Genomic DNA, 19,625 nt, shown 5'->3' on the forward strand with positions numbered 1-19,625 from the left:
ACTTCTTCAATTCTATCTTAAGGAAAAATTCATCATGCTATTATGTATAATTATAAAATTTCATATAAACCTAAAGTTCCAAAATATTAATAGGAAAATATTTAAATTATGACTGATTGTCTTGATAAAATTGATTTAAAATATTTATAAATATGTTAACATGAAAAATATTTATGCATAACTATTAAGAGGCAGTTTTTATAAACTGTGTAATAACATATTTCCAAAAATATTTTCTTTTCTGTTTTATGCACAGAGACTGTATATCTATCTATCTGAAGAGAGAGAGAAATCACATACCATTTCACCGAAATATTAATATTTATGTTAAGGTCATGAGATTACAAGTTATTTAATTTTATATTTTACTGCTGTAACTTGCCATATTTTCTTCTGAGTCATAATTCACTTAACACAAAATTCACCATTTTAAAGTATACATTTGAGGGGTTTGTAGGATATTCACTATGCTATGCAACCATCAACACTAATTCCAGAACATTTTCATCAACACTAAGAGAGTTCCTGTAACTATCAGTGGTTAGTCCTAGTCCTTCTCTCTCCCCTTCCCATGGCAACTGCTAATCAACTTTCAATCTATATGCAGATTTAAATGGATTAATATAGACATTTCATGTAAATGGAATATGTGGCCTTTGTGTCAGCCTTCTTTCATTTAGCATAATTTTTTTTTTTTAATGACTAGTCTTTACTGGAAAGAAGAAATTCCATATCACATTCTGAGTGCGTTACTGTAATAGCTCAGTGGGCCAGCTGGTGTGGCACCAGCTTGTAATGGGTTCCACAGCTGGGGCAACGCTCGGCCTCGCCTTTGCGCAGCCAGAACCAGATGACAGTACTGTTGTCTTCTTCACAGATGCAGCCCACTATCCACTTGTTGGTGATGGAGGGGACTAAATTAGGGTCTTCCTTGGTACCTGAGGTTGCCTTTGGGGCAAGTATATTATATGGGTCCTGTCCCTTGCGTGCAGCCAGCATGACCTCCTTCTCCAGCCCAGTCGCCTGCTCTTCATCAGTAGGAACACCACCTCCAGACGCCATAGAGCGCACCACGGAGACTCCATTTGGACCCCGGGCCCTCAGGGCCTGGGAGGCCAAAGCTCCAGCTCCGCGGAGTAACCTTGACGCCATCACGCCCGCTACAAACACCAGCACTTCCCTCATTTAGCATAATTTTTTAATGTTATACTACATCCATGTTGTAGCATATATGTCAAACATTTTTATAGTTAAATAACATTCCACTGTATGAATATACTACACTTTGTTTATCTACTCATCAGCTAATGGACATTTGGGTTAATCTCACTTTTTTGCGATAATGAATAATGCTGATATGAGCATACATGTACAAGATTTTATGTTAACAGTAGTTTTCAATTCTCTTGTTTGTATATCTAGGAGAACTTTTAAGGAACCACTACATTGTTTTCCATAATGTACTCACCATTTTGCCTCCTCACCAAAAATGTATGAGGGCTCTGATTTCTGCACATCCTCACTAAGACTTGTTATTATCCGTTTTTCTCATCATAGCCATCCTAGTGGTAAGTAAGGGTTTCTCACTGCAGTTTTGATTTGCATTCCCTAAAATCTAATGATGTTGAGCGTCTTGCACTTATTGGATACCTCATATCTTCTTTGAAGAAATGTCTATTCAAATCCTGTGTCAGTTTTTAAATTGGGCTCTTCACAGTTTTCTTTTTCTTAATATTAAGTTATGGTTGGGGTTAAGATTAACCCTAGTTCTTATATGTTCTATATACTAGACTTATCATACATCTAATTTTTAAATATTTTCTCCCATTATGTAGATTACCTCTCACTATCTTGATAGTGTCCTTTGACAAACAAAAGTTCTTAATTTTGATAAAGTCCATTTTTTCCCCCTGTGATTGGTTTGTGCTTTTGGTGTCATATCTAAGAAACTTTTGCCTAATCCAAGGTCCCCTATGTTTCCTTGTGAAAGTTTTATAGCTGTTTTTCTTTTTTAATTAATGTATTTTTGGCTCCATTGGATCTTAGTTGAGTGTGGCACGCGAGATCTTCATTGCGGCATGCAGGCTTTTCTCTAGTCGTGGCACAGGAGTTCCAGAGCATGTGGACTCTATAGTTGCAGCTTAGTTGCCCCTCAGCATGTAGGGTCTTAGCTCCCAGACTAGGCATCAAAGCTACATCCTCTACACTGGAAGGCGGATTCTTAACCACTGGACCACCAGGGAAGTCCCAAGTTTTATAGTTTTAGCTTTTACATTTAGATTATTGATCTATTTTGAGTTAAATTTTGTATATGGTGTCAAGTAAGGTAGATAGTTGCTTATAATAGCACTATTTATTAAAAAGACTATTTTCTCTAGATTGAATAATTTTGGCACCCGTGTTAAAATCAAGCAGCCATAGACAAATGGGTTTTATTCTGGACTGTCAATTTTTTTCACTTATCTATCAGAATGCATATATTGGTACGCTTGATTGTTTCTCACAGGTCTCTGAGACTCTATTGACTGTTCTTCATTCTTTGTTTCTTTCTATTCCTTAGGCTGGATAATTCAAGTAGATCTACCTTCAGCTTACTGTCTTTTTCTGCTTGCACAGATATGTTTTTGAGTCCTTCTTGTGAAATTTTCACTTCGGTTGTCCTTTCCAAGTATAAAATTCTTATTTGATTCCTTTTCATGAATGTTATCAATTGATATCTATTGATATGAAAAATTGTTCTCATATTTTCCTTTATTTCTGTAGACATTTTTTTTTGTTTGTTTAGCTTGCTGAACATATTTAAAACAGTTATTTTAAATCTGTTGTCTTTCTAGAAAGTCCATAGTCTTGGCTTCCTCAAGCATAGCTTCTATTGATTTCTTATATTCCTGTGTATGGTCCATATTTTCTTCTTTCTTTGATTACATCCTATTTTCTTCTAGAAAATTATCTTCCAGTTGAAAACTGAAGATTTCTAATATTATAATGTGGCAAGTCTGGAAATCAGATTTTCCTACCCCATTATTTATTGTGGTTACTGCTTGTAGTTATTATTTGTTTAGATGACTTGTTGAACTAATTCTGTAAAGTCTGTCTTTTCATGTGTGGCCCCTGAAGTCACCTCTCCAATAGTTTAGTGGTCACCAAATGACTGGACAGAGATTTCTTTGAACATCAATAACCAAAAATCTATCAGTCTTTGACAAGAGGCTCTGTATATGTTGGTCACACCCTCAACACTTAGCCAAGTAGCTTGCTACTCTGCCTTGCCTTTATTTCCTGCTTCAACAAAGCTTCAATGTCAGCAGGATATGAGAACTTAGGGTATCTCGTGAGTTCTTTCCTCAGCATGTGGACAGCCCTTACCATTTACATAGAAGTCTGGATTCTCAGGAAAAACATTGGGGCTTTCCAAAAACATTAATGATTTCTAATTCCTCAGCTACTTCTCCCAAGCATTTTTTATTAGTCTATTATTTCCCCCAATTCTAATAAATGGCCTCTGATAAAAGTAACTAACACATTAGCCTGTAAGCATTTTCAACAAGGGGCTTCCCTGGTGGGCTCAGTGGTAAAGAATTTGCCTGCAATGCAGGAGCCACAAGAGATGCAGGTTCAATCTCTGGGTCGGGAAGATCCCCTAGAGGAGGGCATGGCAACCCACTTCAGTATTCTTGCCTGGAGAATCCCATGGACAGAGGAGCCTGGCAGGCTACAATCCATAAGGTCACAGAGTCAGACACAACTAAAGGGACTTATCGTGCATGCACACGTTTTCAACAGATGCTCCTTGGGAAGCAGTTTTAGCAGTAGGCTAATTTTGAATTAAGGAGAAATAAAAACAAATCTTTTGAGCCAGCCTTCTCAAAAGTCACCAGACAGGGCAGAAAAAATAATTAACAATTCTTCTGAATGATAAGAATTAATTAATTACAATTCTTCTGAATGAAGTTTGTTCTGCTTCTTCAAGTATTGAAAATGTGGGGTGTTATTTCCACAGCTACTACTGAGCTTAGGTGCAAAAGATGGTAAAAAGGAAGTTAAAATACCATAAAATTTATTGTTCTTACTTAATATACACCATTTTCCTTGAAAAAGCATTTTCTTGCTGCAAACCTTTGGTTAATTTCCACAGCAAAAGTTGATTCTGAAAGTTTTTGACCATTTTTATGGCTTTTATGGGGGAGAAGAATGTGATGCTCCTCACTTTGAAATTTTTGCCAACATTGTTCCATATTTTTATGTTAATGTAGCTTTTTTGTGTGTTTAATTTACATAAAATAGCTAAGTCAAAGAACTTTTTCCTAGTTAAGTGTGTGCATAATATGAGGGGAAAGTGGGTTTGTTGAACAAAGCCTTAAAATATTAAGTTGCTCTTTTTGAACATTTTGTTACTATTAATGATGCTCTATAATCAGATAAATCCTTTAAAGTAAAATATGAAAGATATACTTCTTAATGGTATTATTCCAGAAATTTCTTAATCATTAGCACTATCTTTATACAAATAATTTAGGAAGCACCTGTCTAATCCAATATAAAATAGGTTAAAACAGATTTATTACATCTAAGACTTAACATTATAAGGTCACATCTGTGATGAAAAACATTGCCATGAAAAAGTAAATTTATTTCAAAACATTAATGATGCAAAAAATTTTAATGCTAGTAAGACAACCAATTTTCCAGAAATTGGGTGAAACAGCATTTGGCCAGATGTACAAAAAATGGAGGGGAGGCAAAGATAGATATTATCCAACTGAAAAATAAACACTTTCCTTGTGATATAAGCAGGTGTCAGGGGCATTAATCAAACATATATATCTTAACAAAATTGTGAAACATACATTAACAAACAGGCTCCCATGTGAATTGCAATAGTAAAGTATGTATAAATAGTAAAGTGCTAATAAGATCAAAAGGATTTCTTGATTTATTTTTGCCATTTTAAAAGGCTTCCTGGACTCACAGACTCTCTCGGTGACTGGAAGTTGAGAACTGACTGAAATCAGACTGCTACCAAAGAAGAATGAAATGGATCAGATAGAGGTGACAACTTGGAGAATGGACACTGAATACATTTTGAAAGGAAAGAGAAGAATATGGAAGACAAGACCACCAGAGAAGTAAGACCACCAAATCACTGGATGAGGGCCAGATCTACGACATAAATTCCCATATGGTCACACACTTGAGAGACTAAGAATTCAAACTGCACCTTTCATGCCAAGTTTGTTCACAACATTTACTTACTAAAAATTGTTTATAGTGTCTCCTTTTTGTGTTTGTACTTTACTACTAAATCTATTTACCTGTATGTCTCAATTCTAAGATAAATAAAATTTGTGCTTATTATGAAATGGTATTAGTCAGTTCAGGCCACCATAACAAAATACCACAGACTTGGTAGCTTCAAAAACAAAAATGTCTTTTCTCACAGTTCTGGAGGCTGGACATCCAAGTTGAGAGTCCCAGCATAGTCAGGTTGTGGTGAAAGCCTTTTTTTCTGCCTTATCAATGTGTCCTTATGAACACTAATCCCATCAGGAAGTTCTCACCATCAGGATCTCTAAACCTAATTATCTCCTCAAAGCCCTATCTCCAAATACTATGACAAACCTAGACAGTGTAGTATAAAGCAGAGACATCCCTTTGCCTACAAAGGTCTGTATAGTCAAAGCTACAGTTTTCCCAGTAGTCATGTACAGATGTGAGAGTTGGGCCATAAAGAAGGTTGAGCGCGAAAGAATTGATGCTTTCAAACTGTGGTGCTAGAGAAGACTCTTGAGTGTCCCTTGGACTGCAAGGAGATCAAGCCAGTCAATCCTAAAGGAAATCAACCCTGAATATTCACTGGAACTTCTGATGCTGAAGCTGAACCTCCAATACTTTGGCCATGTGGTGCAAAGAGCCCAATCATTGGAAAAGACCCTGATGCTAGGAAAGATTGAGGGCAGGAGGAGAAAGCGGTGACAGAGGATGAGATGGTTGGATGACATCACCAACTCATGGGACATGAATTTTAGCAAAGTCCAGAAGATGGTGAAGGACGGGGAAGCCTGGCATGCTGCAATCCGTGGAGCAAGAGTCGAAAACCCCTTAGTAACTGAACAACAAGACTTCAACATATGAATTGCGGGTAGCGGGTATTCAGTCCATTCAGAAAAAAATGTTACCAGTTATGCTATATTCTTCTCCTAAGATTGCTATTATAATAAATACCAAGGAAAAATTATATGTGTGTATATATTTCTTCATGTCAGCTTAATTTAAAGATGGAGTCAGGAGAGACCATTGTTAATCAAATGAAACACATGAATATCAAAGTCTTAAGAGGTTATATGTCTTGTTATCTAAGGAAATGATGCCCTAAGAAGTAGGTAATAACAAACATGAGGTCCTCAGACATAACTAGAGCAGGTACTGGCAGTGGAACCATTCAAACAGCTGTTTCTCTGAGCAGCTTTAGTGATCCATCTCATTTCACTGGGATTGTACTGAGAGGTTTATTGAAGCATTGTTATTTCTTCAGATTGCAGCTTTAATGAGCCAGTCATTTCATTTTTATCTTAATTCAGCAGTTTAACTCGCTTACTAATTGTTCTAGTACACTGATCACTGGAAAGCTGAAGGATTCCGTGATCTACAAGCTTTTGACATACACGTACATTTTCATCATCAAAATTTCTCTTACTTCTAGCTTGGGTGCTGCCAAAAACATCTTTTAAAAACAGAATAATGACTCTGAAATTAATTAGATTAAAATTTCATCATTCCCAATATCACAGGGTGATTGTCTCATTTTGTATTGAAAACATTTGGTTAAGATTAAATATCTAGAGATTTTGTTAATCTTGAGGTTGAAATACTTAGTTCAAAGAAATTTTGATCCCTTAATTATTCTCATAATATTTTACATTTAAGGGAATTATATTTATCATTAGCCACAAAAATTAATCTAGTAAAACTACCGATGTGAATCTTGATTATAGTATGTTTGAAGAAATTGTTTTCCTTGGTTTATTAAATGTCTATCTCTAAAAAAACAAGTGAAATTGATTAGTGTGTAGAAAGCAAATATTTCTAAAGATGATTCATACCAGAGAAAGCTGTCCTCTTAGGATTACTTAATTTGAAAAGAAAGCATGAAGGCCTAACCAATATGACCAGCAAGAAAAATGTTATTTGAGAAAATTCACCATGTAGACAGTAGGTAGGTCTTATGGTTCTCTTTGCATTTTCAGACAACTTTAACACTTCAAACTGATTTTCCTTGGTGAATGCTATGTTCTTTATGCCCATTTTAACACTAACACTTCATTTATAGAAATAGTAAGTTCTTATGTATGGAAAGGAAACAGATTCACATATAGAAAACAGATTTGTGGTTGCAAGGAGGGAGGGGGACTGGCAGGATTGGGAGTTTGGGATTAGCAGGTGCAAAGTAGTATATATAGAATGAATAAACAACAAAGTCCTACTGTATAGCACAGAGAACTGTATTCAATATCCTGTGATAAACCATAATGGAAAAGAATCTGAAAAAAGAATATGTACATATGCATAACTGAATCACTTTGCTGCACAGCAGAAATTAACATAAATTTGTACTTCAATAAAGTTTTTTAAAAAATAGCTTTTGGGGTGGAGGGGAAAAAACCCTAAGTCTTAAAAGCCAGTATAGTCTATAGAGGCATTTTTAAATATAGTGCCTGAACCCCACTCTGAAGTACAGAGATTAGTAGCAAATTAGCAGCAAAGTGGAGCCCAAGCAGAGAAAATCTTGTTTAATTAAAGATTCTGCCTCCACTGATGGATGTAATCTCTATAGGTGAAAAATAAGCCTCAAACTGAATTCATTGACTTGGATCATATTATTCACATTTCCAAATGGCTGGTTTGGCTCTATTATATGCAACTGATACATCTGAGAGTCAGAATTATGTCAAGCAAGAAACTATCGAAATCTTTCAAATGAATCATTACCTCACTTTTGCAACCTAGATAAAGTGCCAAATATGTATTCTGCTATGGCTTCACAGAACTATAACACTGTAATGTCATTTTACTCCAAAATGAAAATTGCTGAACCAGTAACATTTAAACAAATGCTGACCCCCTTCACAACTATCTTAGCTACAAAAACAAGGTCTGGTTTTGTTTTTGTTTAAATAAAGCATTTATTTGGCTGCCTTTTAAAGTAGAATTTCAGCAGATCTGGACATATAACTGGTAGCCTTTTTCTTGTCTCTTTCAGATTATGTATTCCTATGAATCAAATATAGTACATTGTAGTAAAAATAGCAAAGATTTTTAAAAAGAGAAAAATCAAGTGTATCAAAAATGAAAATCAAGACTTCCCTGGCAGTCCAGTGGTTAAGACTCCATGCTTCCACTGCAGGGGGCACCCCTTCAATCCCTGGTCAGAGAACTGATAAGACTCTGCAGGCCATCCACAAAAAAAAAAAAAAAATCAGCATACTTGCTTTAATCATACCTGTGTAGTATGCTAACTAAATTCTACTAATTAATAAATATGAACTTTGACCCTACTGAAAACCAAACTGGGTCTTAATGTCAGGTAGTAGTCCCAGACGAAATTGGATAAAAAAAATATAAAAATATATAGGGACTTCCCTGGTGGTCCAGTGGTTAAAAATTTGCCTTGCAACACAGGGGACACAGGTTCAATCCCTGATCCGGGAAATAAGATCCCACATGCCATGGGGCAACTAAGCCCTCCCACCACAACTACCATGCAATGCAAAGAAAGATCTTGTGTGCTATAACTTAGACCTGACACAGTCAAATAAGTAAATAATTTTTAAAAATTATAGGTAAAATAAAAGTACATTAAAAAATAAATATATAAACTAAGGTTATCAACAGGATGTCATGCTTTTATAATTGTCTGTTTAAATGAAACTTTACCCATTAGACTGGAGAGCATGGATTATATCTTATTTATTATTTGTATCCTTTATTTATTTTTCATTCCAATCCCAAAGAAACACAATGCCAAAAATGTTCAAATTACCACACAATTGCACTTCATCTCACATGCTAGCAAAGTGATGTTCAAGATTCTCCAAGCTAGGCTTTAACAGGTACATGAACCAAGAACTTCCAGATGTAAAATCTGGATTGAGGAAAGGCAGAGGAACCAAAGATCAAGTTGCCAACATACTCTACATGACAGAAAAAGCAAGGGAATTTCAGAAAAAAAGCATCTACTTCTGCTTCATTGACCACTAAAGACTTTGACTGTGTGGATCACAACAAACTGTAGAAAATATTTTCAGAGATGGGAATACTAGACCACCTTACCTGCCACCTAAGAAACCTGTATGCAGGCCAAGAAGCAATAGTAAGAACCAGACATGGGAAAATGAACTGGTTCAAACTTGGGAAAGAAGTACATCAAGGCTGTATATTGTCACCTTGATTATTTAACTTCTATGCAGAGTACATCATTCAAAACTGCTGGGTTGGACGAACCCCAAGCTGGTATCAAGACTGACAGGAGATTATCAACAACCTCAGATATACAGATGATACTACTCTAACGGCAGAAAGTGAAGAGGAACTAAAAAGCTTCTTGATGAAAGGGAAAGAGGAGAGTGAAAAAGTTGGTTTAAAGCTCGACATCTAAAAAACTAAGATCATGGCATCCGGTCCCATCATATCATGGCAAATAAATGGAGAAAAATTTGAAACAGTGATGGATTTTATTTTCTGAGCTCCAAAATCACTGCAGACAGAGACTGCAGCCATGGAATGAAAAGACACTTACTCCTTGGAAGAAAAGCTATAACAAACCTAGATAGTGTATTAAAAAGCAGAGATATCAATTTGCCAACCAAGGTCCATATAGTCAAAGCTATGGTTTTTCCGGTAGTCATGTACAGATGTGAGAGTTGGACCATAAAGAAGGTTGAGCACCAAAGAATTGATGCTTTTGAACTGTGGTGCTGAAGAAGACTCTTGAGAATCTCTTGGGTAGCAAGGAGATCAAATGTGTCAGTTCTAAAGGAAATCAATCCTGAATATTCATTGGAAAGACTGAAGCTGAAGTTCCAATAATCTGGCCATCTGATGTAAAGAGCCAACTCACTGGAAAAGACCCTGATGCTGGGAAAGATTGAGGGCAGGAGGGGAAGTGGGTGACAGAGAATGAGATGCTTGGATGGCACCACTGATCCATGGAGATGAGTTTGAGCAAACTCTGGGAGATGGCGAAAGACAGGGAAGCCTGGTGTGCTGCAGTCCATGGGGTTGCAAAGAGTCAGACAAGACTCAGCAACTGAAAAATTTTATTTTATATACCATACAAATATTTTGCATGTAGGTACTTCACTTCCCTTACTTATTTTTTAACATAATGTTTGGTTAATTATGAAATATTCAATACTTGTTTGTTAAATTAGTAACTTAGTAGATCCCAAACAACTGGTGGAGAAAATAAAATTTTAGTTAAACCTATATTATGCTGGTGGCTCAGATGTTAAAGAATCTGCCTGCAATGCAGGAGACCCAGATTTGATCCCTGGGTCGGGGAGATCCCCTGGTGAAGGGAATGGCAACTCACTCCAGTATTCTTGCCTGGAAAATCCCATGGATGAGGAGCCTGGCAAGCTACATGGGGTCACAAAGAATTGGACACGACTGAGTGACTAACACATTCATATTTAGTATTTTTAATGTATTTGTATCACCACTTCAAAATGCTAACTTATTTAGATGTAATAAAGCCATAATTCATGACTTTCAGTCAACTACTCATTAAACATAGATATTTCAGAATGATACTACTCAATAGAATTGAATCAAAGGCTTTCAAATTTTGGCATATTAACACTTGTTCTGAGAAATGATATTTTTAATGAGATCTCTCACTGCCATACCATTTATCAAAGTAAAGATCATAGAACTAAAAAGGACCCTAAAAGCTTCTTGTTTTCAGACACTCAACATAATACTATGCAAAATTTATAAGGGAGGTAACTAAAGCCCAGAAAAGTTTATAGTTGCTCCATATATTAAAATTTATAAGTGGTAGGAGGAAAAGGTAGACTATAGTTTATGTTTATATGTGTTATAAATGTTCATTAAAATTATTATTAAAACTATTTGCATCTCTACTTGACCAGGATTAAGTGGTTAATGAAGAAGATGTACTTGTTAATGAAGAAGATGTACTGGTTACTCCCATTTTTTTTCCCCCACTTTCATGCCTAGTAGTAACTTTTCAACTATCTCCAGGATATCTGAATTTAATAAGAGGCAAAAAGCTTAGCTCAGTTTAAATTTCAGACTAACATCACTGAACAATTTTGATATCAAAATCTCAATGTTGATTCAACATATTTTTGTTCTTACAAAGTCATATTTCTGTACCTCAGTGAAATAATATGTATAGAAATACATCATTTTCATTATTACATAAGTAAGTCACTCTGCTCATAACACTTCCCCTTTTACATGTACAATAAAGTCAAAGAACTTAGCCTAGCATTCTGAACAAATGAAACTAAACAAAAAACACATAAATCAAGCTTGTCTACTTAGTATTACAGAGGGTAGCTTATCTAAAACTCTCTTTTGGTGGCTAATTTTCAAAAAGTATTCCTTTGCCTGAGACCACATGAATTAGGCAAAGAGTCACAACCATCCGAACTAATTAATAGAAAATGATGCCAATATTCATGAATAGGTTTTTCCTTTGCCACTCACATCACTCAAACCATCCTAGTTTACATTCATACACATCAAACTTTTAGATGATATAAAGGAAATTCTATCTCTGAATCTGGGTTATCAATAAGTACCTAAAGCAAACTGACTGTGCTTTGTAAATATACAAAGCTATCACTAATTCCTCACCACTCACATAGATGTAACTTAAGAATCCACTTCATCTCTCAAAATTCAATCCGTGTTACATAGCATCAAATTTCCTGAGTGCCAGATTACGGAATTATTTATTATTTTCTAATTATTAACATCTTTTAGCATTGGTGGTGGTAGTTTAGTCACTAAGTCGTGTCCGACTCTTGCGACCCCATGGACTGTAGCCCGCCAGGCTCCTCTGTCCATGGGATTTTCCAGGCAAAGAATACTGGAGTGGATTGCCATTTCCTTCTCCAGGGGATCTTCCTGACCCAGGAATCGAGTCCAGGTCTCCTGTATTGCAGGCAGATTCTTTACCGACTGAACTATGAGAGAAGCATTAGATGGAGCAATAAAGTACAGGCCTTTCTTTTATCTTTCAACCTTTTATGCTAAAATGAGTCATTTCAGGAAATCTAAGACACTACACTAGTTAAATTATAAATCCAAGTCTAGTTAACCATTGCACCCTAAAATAAACATTAGTTTTAATCAGGATTAATAGCCATAAGAAAATACATTTCTACTATAGATGAAGAGTATCCCACTGTACATAGAAATATTAGTAATTTGCGACACAGAGGCCTCAAAGAGTATATTAAGAACACTAGGAGATCTCCCTTAAACAGATGGCTAACGCCAAACACATATTCCTGGCTTGCAAACTTTCAGTTCAGTATGATCCAACATATTTTTATGTGCTTAGTCTGCATAACATAAATAACCACATGCTGATTCACACCTTGTAATTACATGAGAACTTGAGCTCCCTATGGAAACTGTAAGTTGATTACTATCAAGTACACCATAAATGAGATTAGATTTCTTCTAATTTCTTCTCAAATGGGGGAGAAAATGCCTCAGATTTATGGTCCTCAGAAACCTTGCTCCTTTTGTTCAATGTCTTTCTTGATTAGCTTAGCAAAATGAACACAGTGAAATATACAAAGTGCAGTGAAATGACTAACTTGTTCCTTGTGTAGTACTTAAGCCAATCTCCAAAACTTCCTGTAGCAATTAACAAATACAAGTAAAAAAGAAAGGGATGAAGGAAGGGAAAAAGGAACTAAAATCATAATTAATATTAAATTTAATTTTCATCATGTATCTGTTCACATGCTTTAATACAGTATAAATTGAAGAATTAATTAATACAAGTTCATCAAATGTTAAAACTTCTTATGATATAGTTTTATCTGTGCTGGCTAAGGTTACATTTGGAAAATTATGCCAAACACTACAATACTCTCTTGATATTTTCCTGAAGAGAGTTGAAAAAATTGCTATGAGAAAAATTAAAATTACTTCTATTCATGACAGGATTTTCATTATATGAAAAGACTTTCTTAATTATCAGCTATTTTCTTCTAATCACTCTGGACTGAAGATCACCTAATGTGAAAGCTAAACTTTATTTAAGTCCAAATGATTCACAACCATAGTAACTAAAGCTTCACAACTACTAATTGACACTTGGAATCTTTCCAATCAAAAATCTTTCATCTAAAGTTTCTAAAATGATTTTATACATGCTCTCTAATCCATATATAGAATTTCTTCATTAATTCTGGTCTGAAAAAAATGAGAGGTGAAGACTAGAGGCTATTAACATTAGAGACATTTTGCTCATAAGTTATGGCAAAATTCTTCTTATCTTTGCAATCCAAATTTTTCATATAAAATTAAATTTTACTTGAATATTGAAACTAATAATTCACACTATTTTGGGGACTCACTGGCTTCTAGTTATGAAAGGCCACACCCCTGAATGGTGAAGTGAAAAGTATGAGGAAAAGTACACAATGTTAAGAAATCTTATGCCAAATGAATTATATTGTTGTCTGATGTTTTTTCCACAGTAAACTTGAATATGAAAAAGAACACAAAGATATATCCTTCCTGTAGAGAAGATTATGAGGCTCAGTTAATTGCATATTAAAGTCAACTTATTAGACAATATGTCTTGCTTCTATTGTGTCAGCATATTTCTCAAAGCAGGGATCCTTAAACATGAAGGATCCAACTTTCAAGATTCTAGGTTGCCTTAGTGTCTTAATTCTAATTATCTTCCCCCATTCATTCTACTTCCATCACCACTCCCAGTCACACCTTAGATCTTGTTATCTCCTGGAACTCAACAATTCTTGAAATATATTGAAATATCACATTCTCAATATCTAGTGTATTATTCTTCTAACTTGCTCAATTGTATATTCCTGCTTTTCTCCAACCACACAGACATAGCTAGTGGTTTTTTTCCTTAATCACTTTAGATCCCATCAGTCATCATGTTAAGCAGTCTCTTGCCTAAGTCCCAGTAGTCCTTTTACAACAGTTCTAATGTTGACAACACATCAACCATGGATCAATCTGTCTCCAGGGCGATACCTGGTTGCTGGAGAAAAATATGAAATTGTGAAAATCAGTGGCACTGCACTTTTCTTAAGTCTCTAATGTCACCATATCCTCCCTGTACTGTGCTAAGTTACTCAGTCATGTCTGATTCTTTGTGGACCCACGGGACTGTAGCCCACCAGGCTCCTCTATCCATGGAATTCTCCAGGTGAGAATACTAGAGTGAGTTGCCATTTCCTTCTCCAGGGAATCTTCCAAATCCAGGGGTTGAACCCATGTCTCTTGCATCTCCTGAATTGGCAGACAGATTCTTTACCTCCAGCACCACCTGGGAAGCCCAAGGCAGGCTCCCCCACTCTTGGCAAAAGACCTTACCTCTTGCTTTCCAGTAAAAGGTAGAAGATAACCAACAGTAGGAAAGTTGTAGCAGTAATAGCAGGAAAGTTGTAGGAAGTAATTTGGAAGCAGCAGAATGCCTTTTCTAAACTATAGTCATAATGCATCAACCCTGTCCAAGCCCTCAGTGGAAGACCACATGCATGTTGCACTGTTCACCATCTGTCACTGTGAGTGAAGGACTATACAGTCCATGGAATTCTCCAGGCCAGAATACTGGAGTAGGTAGCCATTCTCTTCTCCAGGGAATCTTCCCATCCCAGGGATTGGGCCCAGGTCTCCCACATTTCAGTCCCACATTTCAGGCGGATTCTTTACCAGCTGAGCCACCAGGAAAGCCCAAGAATACTAGAGTGGGGAGCCTATCCCTTCTCCAGTGGATCTTCCCAACTCAGGATTTGAACCAGGGTCTCCTGCATTACAGATGGATTCCTTACCAGCTGAACTACCAGGGAAGCCCTTCTGTCACCATAAGGGCTTCAACATCTAATGTCTCTAATACTGCCCTGACCCATTTACTTGTCACTCAACTAAACATCTACTTAAAAAGAATAAAAAACTAAAGATATTTTCAATAAAGATGGATATTTTTAAATTGACAGACTTTCACTGTAGATGTAAAGAATGCATATATTTCAATAAAAACAGAAATTAACAATTAAAAAAACTGAGTGGTTAGAAGCAATGGATAAAAAAATACTTGCCAAAAAGATGGATAACAATTGACCAAAAAAATAGACAAAAATTGACTACAAACATACCTCAGAGATATTGCAGGTTTGGCTTCAGACCAACCACAATAAGTAAATATCTCAACAAAGCAAGTCATATGAATGCTTTCGTTTCTCTGTGCATATAAAAGTTATGCTTACAATATAATGTAGTCTATTAAGTGTGCAATAGCATTATGTCTTAAAAAACAATGTACACACCTTAATTAAGAAATACTTTACTGCTAAACAATGTTAACCATCATCTGAGGCTTCAGTGAGCCATAATTTTTTTTTTTTACTGGTGGAGAGTCTTGTCTAGATGTTGGTGACTGCTGACTGATCAGGGCGGTGACTGCCAAAGGTCAGGGGGGGTGGATGACAATTTATTAAAAAAATCAACGAGGTTTGTCACATGGATTTACCCCTCTTTTCACAAATGATTTCTCTGTAGCAAGCGATTTGGTTTGACAACACTTTACCCACAATAGAACTTCTTTCAAAACTGGAGTCAGTCCTCTCAAACTCCGCCAGTGCTTTATCAACTAAGTTTATGTCATGCTCTAAATCTTTTCGTGTCATTTCAACAATCTTCACAGCATCTTCAGCAGGAGTTATTCTATCTCAAGAAACCACTTTATTTGCTCATCCATAAGCAACTCCTCATCCGTTAGTTTTATCATGAGATTGCAACAATTCAGTCACATTTTCAAGCTCCACTTCAACTCTACTTCTCCTGCTACTTCCACTACATCAGCAGTTACTTCCTCCAGTGAAGTCTAACCCTCCAATATCATCCATGAGCGTTGGAATCAACTTCACCAAAACTCCTATGAACACTGATATTTTGACCTCTTACCCTGAATCATGAATGTTCTTAATGGCATCTAGAATGGTGAATCCTTTCCACAAGGTTTTCAATTGATTTTGCCCAGATCCATCCAAGAAATCACTATCTATGGCAGCTATAGCCTTACAAAATGTATTTCTTAGATAATAAGACTTGAAAGTTGAAATTACTTCTTGATTCATAGGCTTCAGAATGGATGTTATACTTGAAGCTTGAAAGCAACATTAATCTCATTGTACATCTTTGCCAGAGCTCTTGGGTAACAAGGTGCATTGTCAATAGCAGTAATACTTTGAAAGACTTTTTTTTTTTTCCTGAGCAGCATATCTCAACAGTGGGCTTAAACTATTCAGTAATGTTGTAATCCAGGCTTTACTGTTCCACTTACAGAGCACAAACAGAATGTTTTGCATTATTCCTAAGGGCACTAGGATTTTCAGAATGGTAAATGAACACTGGCTTCAACTTAAAGTCACCAAGAGAGTCAGCTTGCCCTTTGAAGCTTTGAAATAAGGCATTGACTTCTCCTCTCTACCTATGAAAGTCCTAGATGGCATCTTCTTCCAATATAAGGCTGTTTTGTCTAAACTGAAAACCTGTTGTATAGTGTAGCCACATTCATTATTATCTCAACAAGATCTGGAAAACTTGCTGCAGCATCTAAATCAGCACGTGCTGCTTCACCTGGAACTTTTCTGTTATGGAGATAGCTCCATTCCTTAAACATCATGAACCAACCTTTGTTAGCTTCAAGCTTTTATTCTGTATCTTCCTCACATATCTCAATCTTCATGGAACTGAAGAGAGTCAGTTTTGCTCTGGATTAGGCTTTGGTTTAAGCAAATGTTCTACATTGGTATTCTATCCAGACCACCAAAACTTTCTCCATATCTGCAATAAGGCAGTTTTGCTTTTTTTTTTTTTTTTTAATGTGTGTATTCACTGGAGTAGCACTTTTAATTTCCTTCAAGAATTTTTCCATTACAATCACAACTTGGCTAACCATTTGTCACAAGATGCCTAGCTTCCAGCCTGTTCCAGCTTTCACATGCCTTCCTCACTAAGCTTAATCATTCTGAGCTTTTAATTTAGAGAGATTTGTGATCTTCCTTTCACTTAAACACTTACAGGCCATTGTAGGGTTATTCACTGACATAATTTAAATATTGTTTCCTTTGGAGAAGGAAATGGCAACCCACTCCAGTGTTCTTGCCTGGAGAATCCCAGGGACGGGGGAGCCTGGTGGGCTGCCGTTTACAGGATCACACAGAGTCACACTGAAGTGACTTAGCAGCAGCAGGGAATAGAGGGCTTCCCCGGTGGCTCAGCGGTAAAGAATCCACCTGCAATGCAGGAGCCACAAAAGATGTAGGTTCAATCCCTGGGTTGGAGATCCCCTGGAGCAGGGCAAGGCAACCCACTCCATTATTCTTGCCTTGAGAATTCCATGGACAGAGGAGCCTGGCAGGTTACAGTCCATAGGGTCGCAAAGAGTCAGACACAATCAAAGTGACTTAGCATGCATGCACACACGCTCAGGGAATAGAAAGGCCCCAGGAGAGGGAGAGAGAAATGGGGAAATGGCCAGTTGGTCAGAACGCATACAGTTTATTAAGTTCACCATCTTACATGGCAGGATTTGCAGAGCCCAGACACAATTACAATAATAACATTAAAGATCATTGATCATGTGTGAGCATAACAAATATAGTAATAATTAAAAGTTTAAAATATTGTGAGAATTACCAAATGTGACACAGAGATAAATGAGCAAATGCTGTCTGTCTGAAAAATGGCACAGACAGCCATGCTCTATGCAGGGTTGCCATAAGCCTTCAATTTAAAAAATAATAATAATAATAATTGTGAAGTGCAATAAAATGAAGTATGCCTGTATATAAAATAAGAAAAATAATAATGACTAAACCTGAGTACATAAAAACATGGTGAAACTAAAATATGAGACAACACTAATATTTAATAAGACATAGTGTTAATCAAGGTTAAAGTAGTTTAAAGTTCACTTTATTTAGGGACAAGAGTAGAAATGTTGATTAACATTTATTCTTTGCTAATGATTCATAATGACAATTTTTTTTCTTTTTTTTTTTTTCCTGAGCTGATGACTATTTTATTTTTTTTATTTTTTTATTTTATTTTTTTTTATTAGTTGGAGGCTAATTACTTCACAACATTTCAGTGGGTTTTGTCATACATTGACATGAATCAGCCATAGATTTACACGTATGCCCCATCCCGATCCCCCCTCCCACCTCCCTCTCCACCCGATTCCTCTGGGTCTTCCCAGTGCACCAGGCCGGAGCACTTGTCTCATGCATCCCACCTGGGCTGGTGATCTGTTGTATAGATAATATACATGCTCTTCTTTCGAAACATCCCACCCTCACCTTCTCCCACAGAGTTCAAAAGTCTGTTCTGTACTTCTGTGTCTCTTTTTCTGTTTTGCATATAGGGTTATCGTTACAGAACAGAAAAAGAGACATAATGACAATTTAAGAGTAACATTAAAATAGTATAAATTTGATATTTAACCTGCAAATCAATAGATTGTGGAAAACAGAAACTCAATAATTCAAATAAAAGTAGAGAAAGGAAAATTTTTTTTAAAAAATCATGGTAAATAGAAAAGACAAAATATAGTGGTAAAAATATATACAAATATATTAGTAATGTAAGAAATGCCTATGTATTAATATTAAACTTACCAGTCAAAAACAGATTATTAAAATATATTTAAAATAAGTCTACAACATTGATGTGTGGGAATGCAATATGGCACAACCACATTGGAAAACAGTTTAACATTTTCTTCTAAATTTAAATATACCCCTACTATGTGATTCTGCGATTACTTCTCTAAGTATTTATCTAAGAGAAATGAAAACATATATTCATAAGGACTTGCACATAAATGATATGAAGTATCAACTTAATTCACTGTCATTGAAAACTGGAGGAAAAAAAAAAAACAAATGCTCATCAACAGGTAAATAGGTAAATAAACTGGGATATATTCATTCATTCAGTGGGATAACACTGATATATTTGTCCAAACTTATTGCACCCTCAAAATGGGTGCATGAAGTTTAACATATGTAAACTTACCACAATAATTTTTTATCCAGTCACATTGTTCTGACCACCTCTTATGCACTCCATTGGTAAAGATGGGATTCGCCCATCCTAAATGGTATAAGATGGCTGAACACATGCCACCAACACCAGAGACAGATGAGACTGACAGCAGTTTATTAGTCACAAACACTGCTTGAGAGAAGAGAACACTGCACACCATGTAGAGTTACACTGGAGTCAGGAGCAGAATGAACTGGAAGAGGTATGGTACACTCTCACACTTTAGTAACAAGAAGTGAGATGCCCCCTTCACAAATGGACAACTTTAG

At 36.1% G+C, this 19,625-nt stretch overlaps 1 protein-coding gene across 4 annotated transcripts; it reads right to left on the reverse strand.

Moving 5' to 3' along the window:
• Positions 1–685: 685 nt before the first annotated feature.
• Positions 686–18,481, reverse strand: LOC122434949 (cytochrome c oxidase subunit 5B, mitochondrial-like). Of its 4 annotated transcripts, XM_043458758.1 has the most exons (3): positions 16,849–16,852; positions 8,117–8,119; positions 686–1,180 (listed from the first exon to the last, which is right to left on the reverse strand). In XM_043458758.1, the coding sequence occupies exon 3, from the start codon at positions 1,150–1,152 to the stop codon at positions 763–765; it is 390 nt and encodes a 129-aa protein (XP_043314693.1). In that variant the 5' UTR covers positions 1,153–1,180; positions 8,117–8,119; positions 16,849–16,852; the 3' UTR covers positions 686–762. The 4 variants fall into 4 exon arrangements, with proteins under 4 accessions (XP_043314693.1, XP_043314697.1, XP_043314694.1 ...); XM_043458762.1 differs by lacking the exons at positions 8,117–8,119; positions 16,849–16,852 and adding an exon at positions 18,474–18,481; XM_043458759.1 differs by lacking the exon at positions 8,117–8,119.
• Positions 18,482–19,625: the final 1,144 nt, after the last annotated feature.

This window comes from Cervus canadensis, chromosome X, assembly GCF_019320065.1.
Source record: "Cervus canadensis isolate Bull #8, Minnesota chromosome X, ASM1932006v1, whole genome shotgun sequence".
Taxonomy (NCBI): domain Eukaryota; kingdom Metazoa; phylum Chordata; class Mammalia; order Artiodactyla; family Cervidae; genus Cervus; species Cervus canadensis.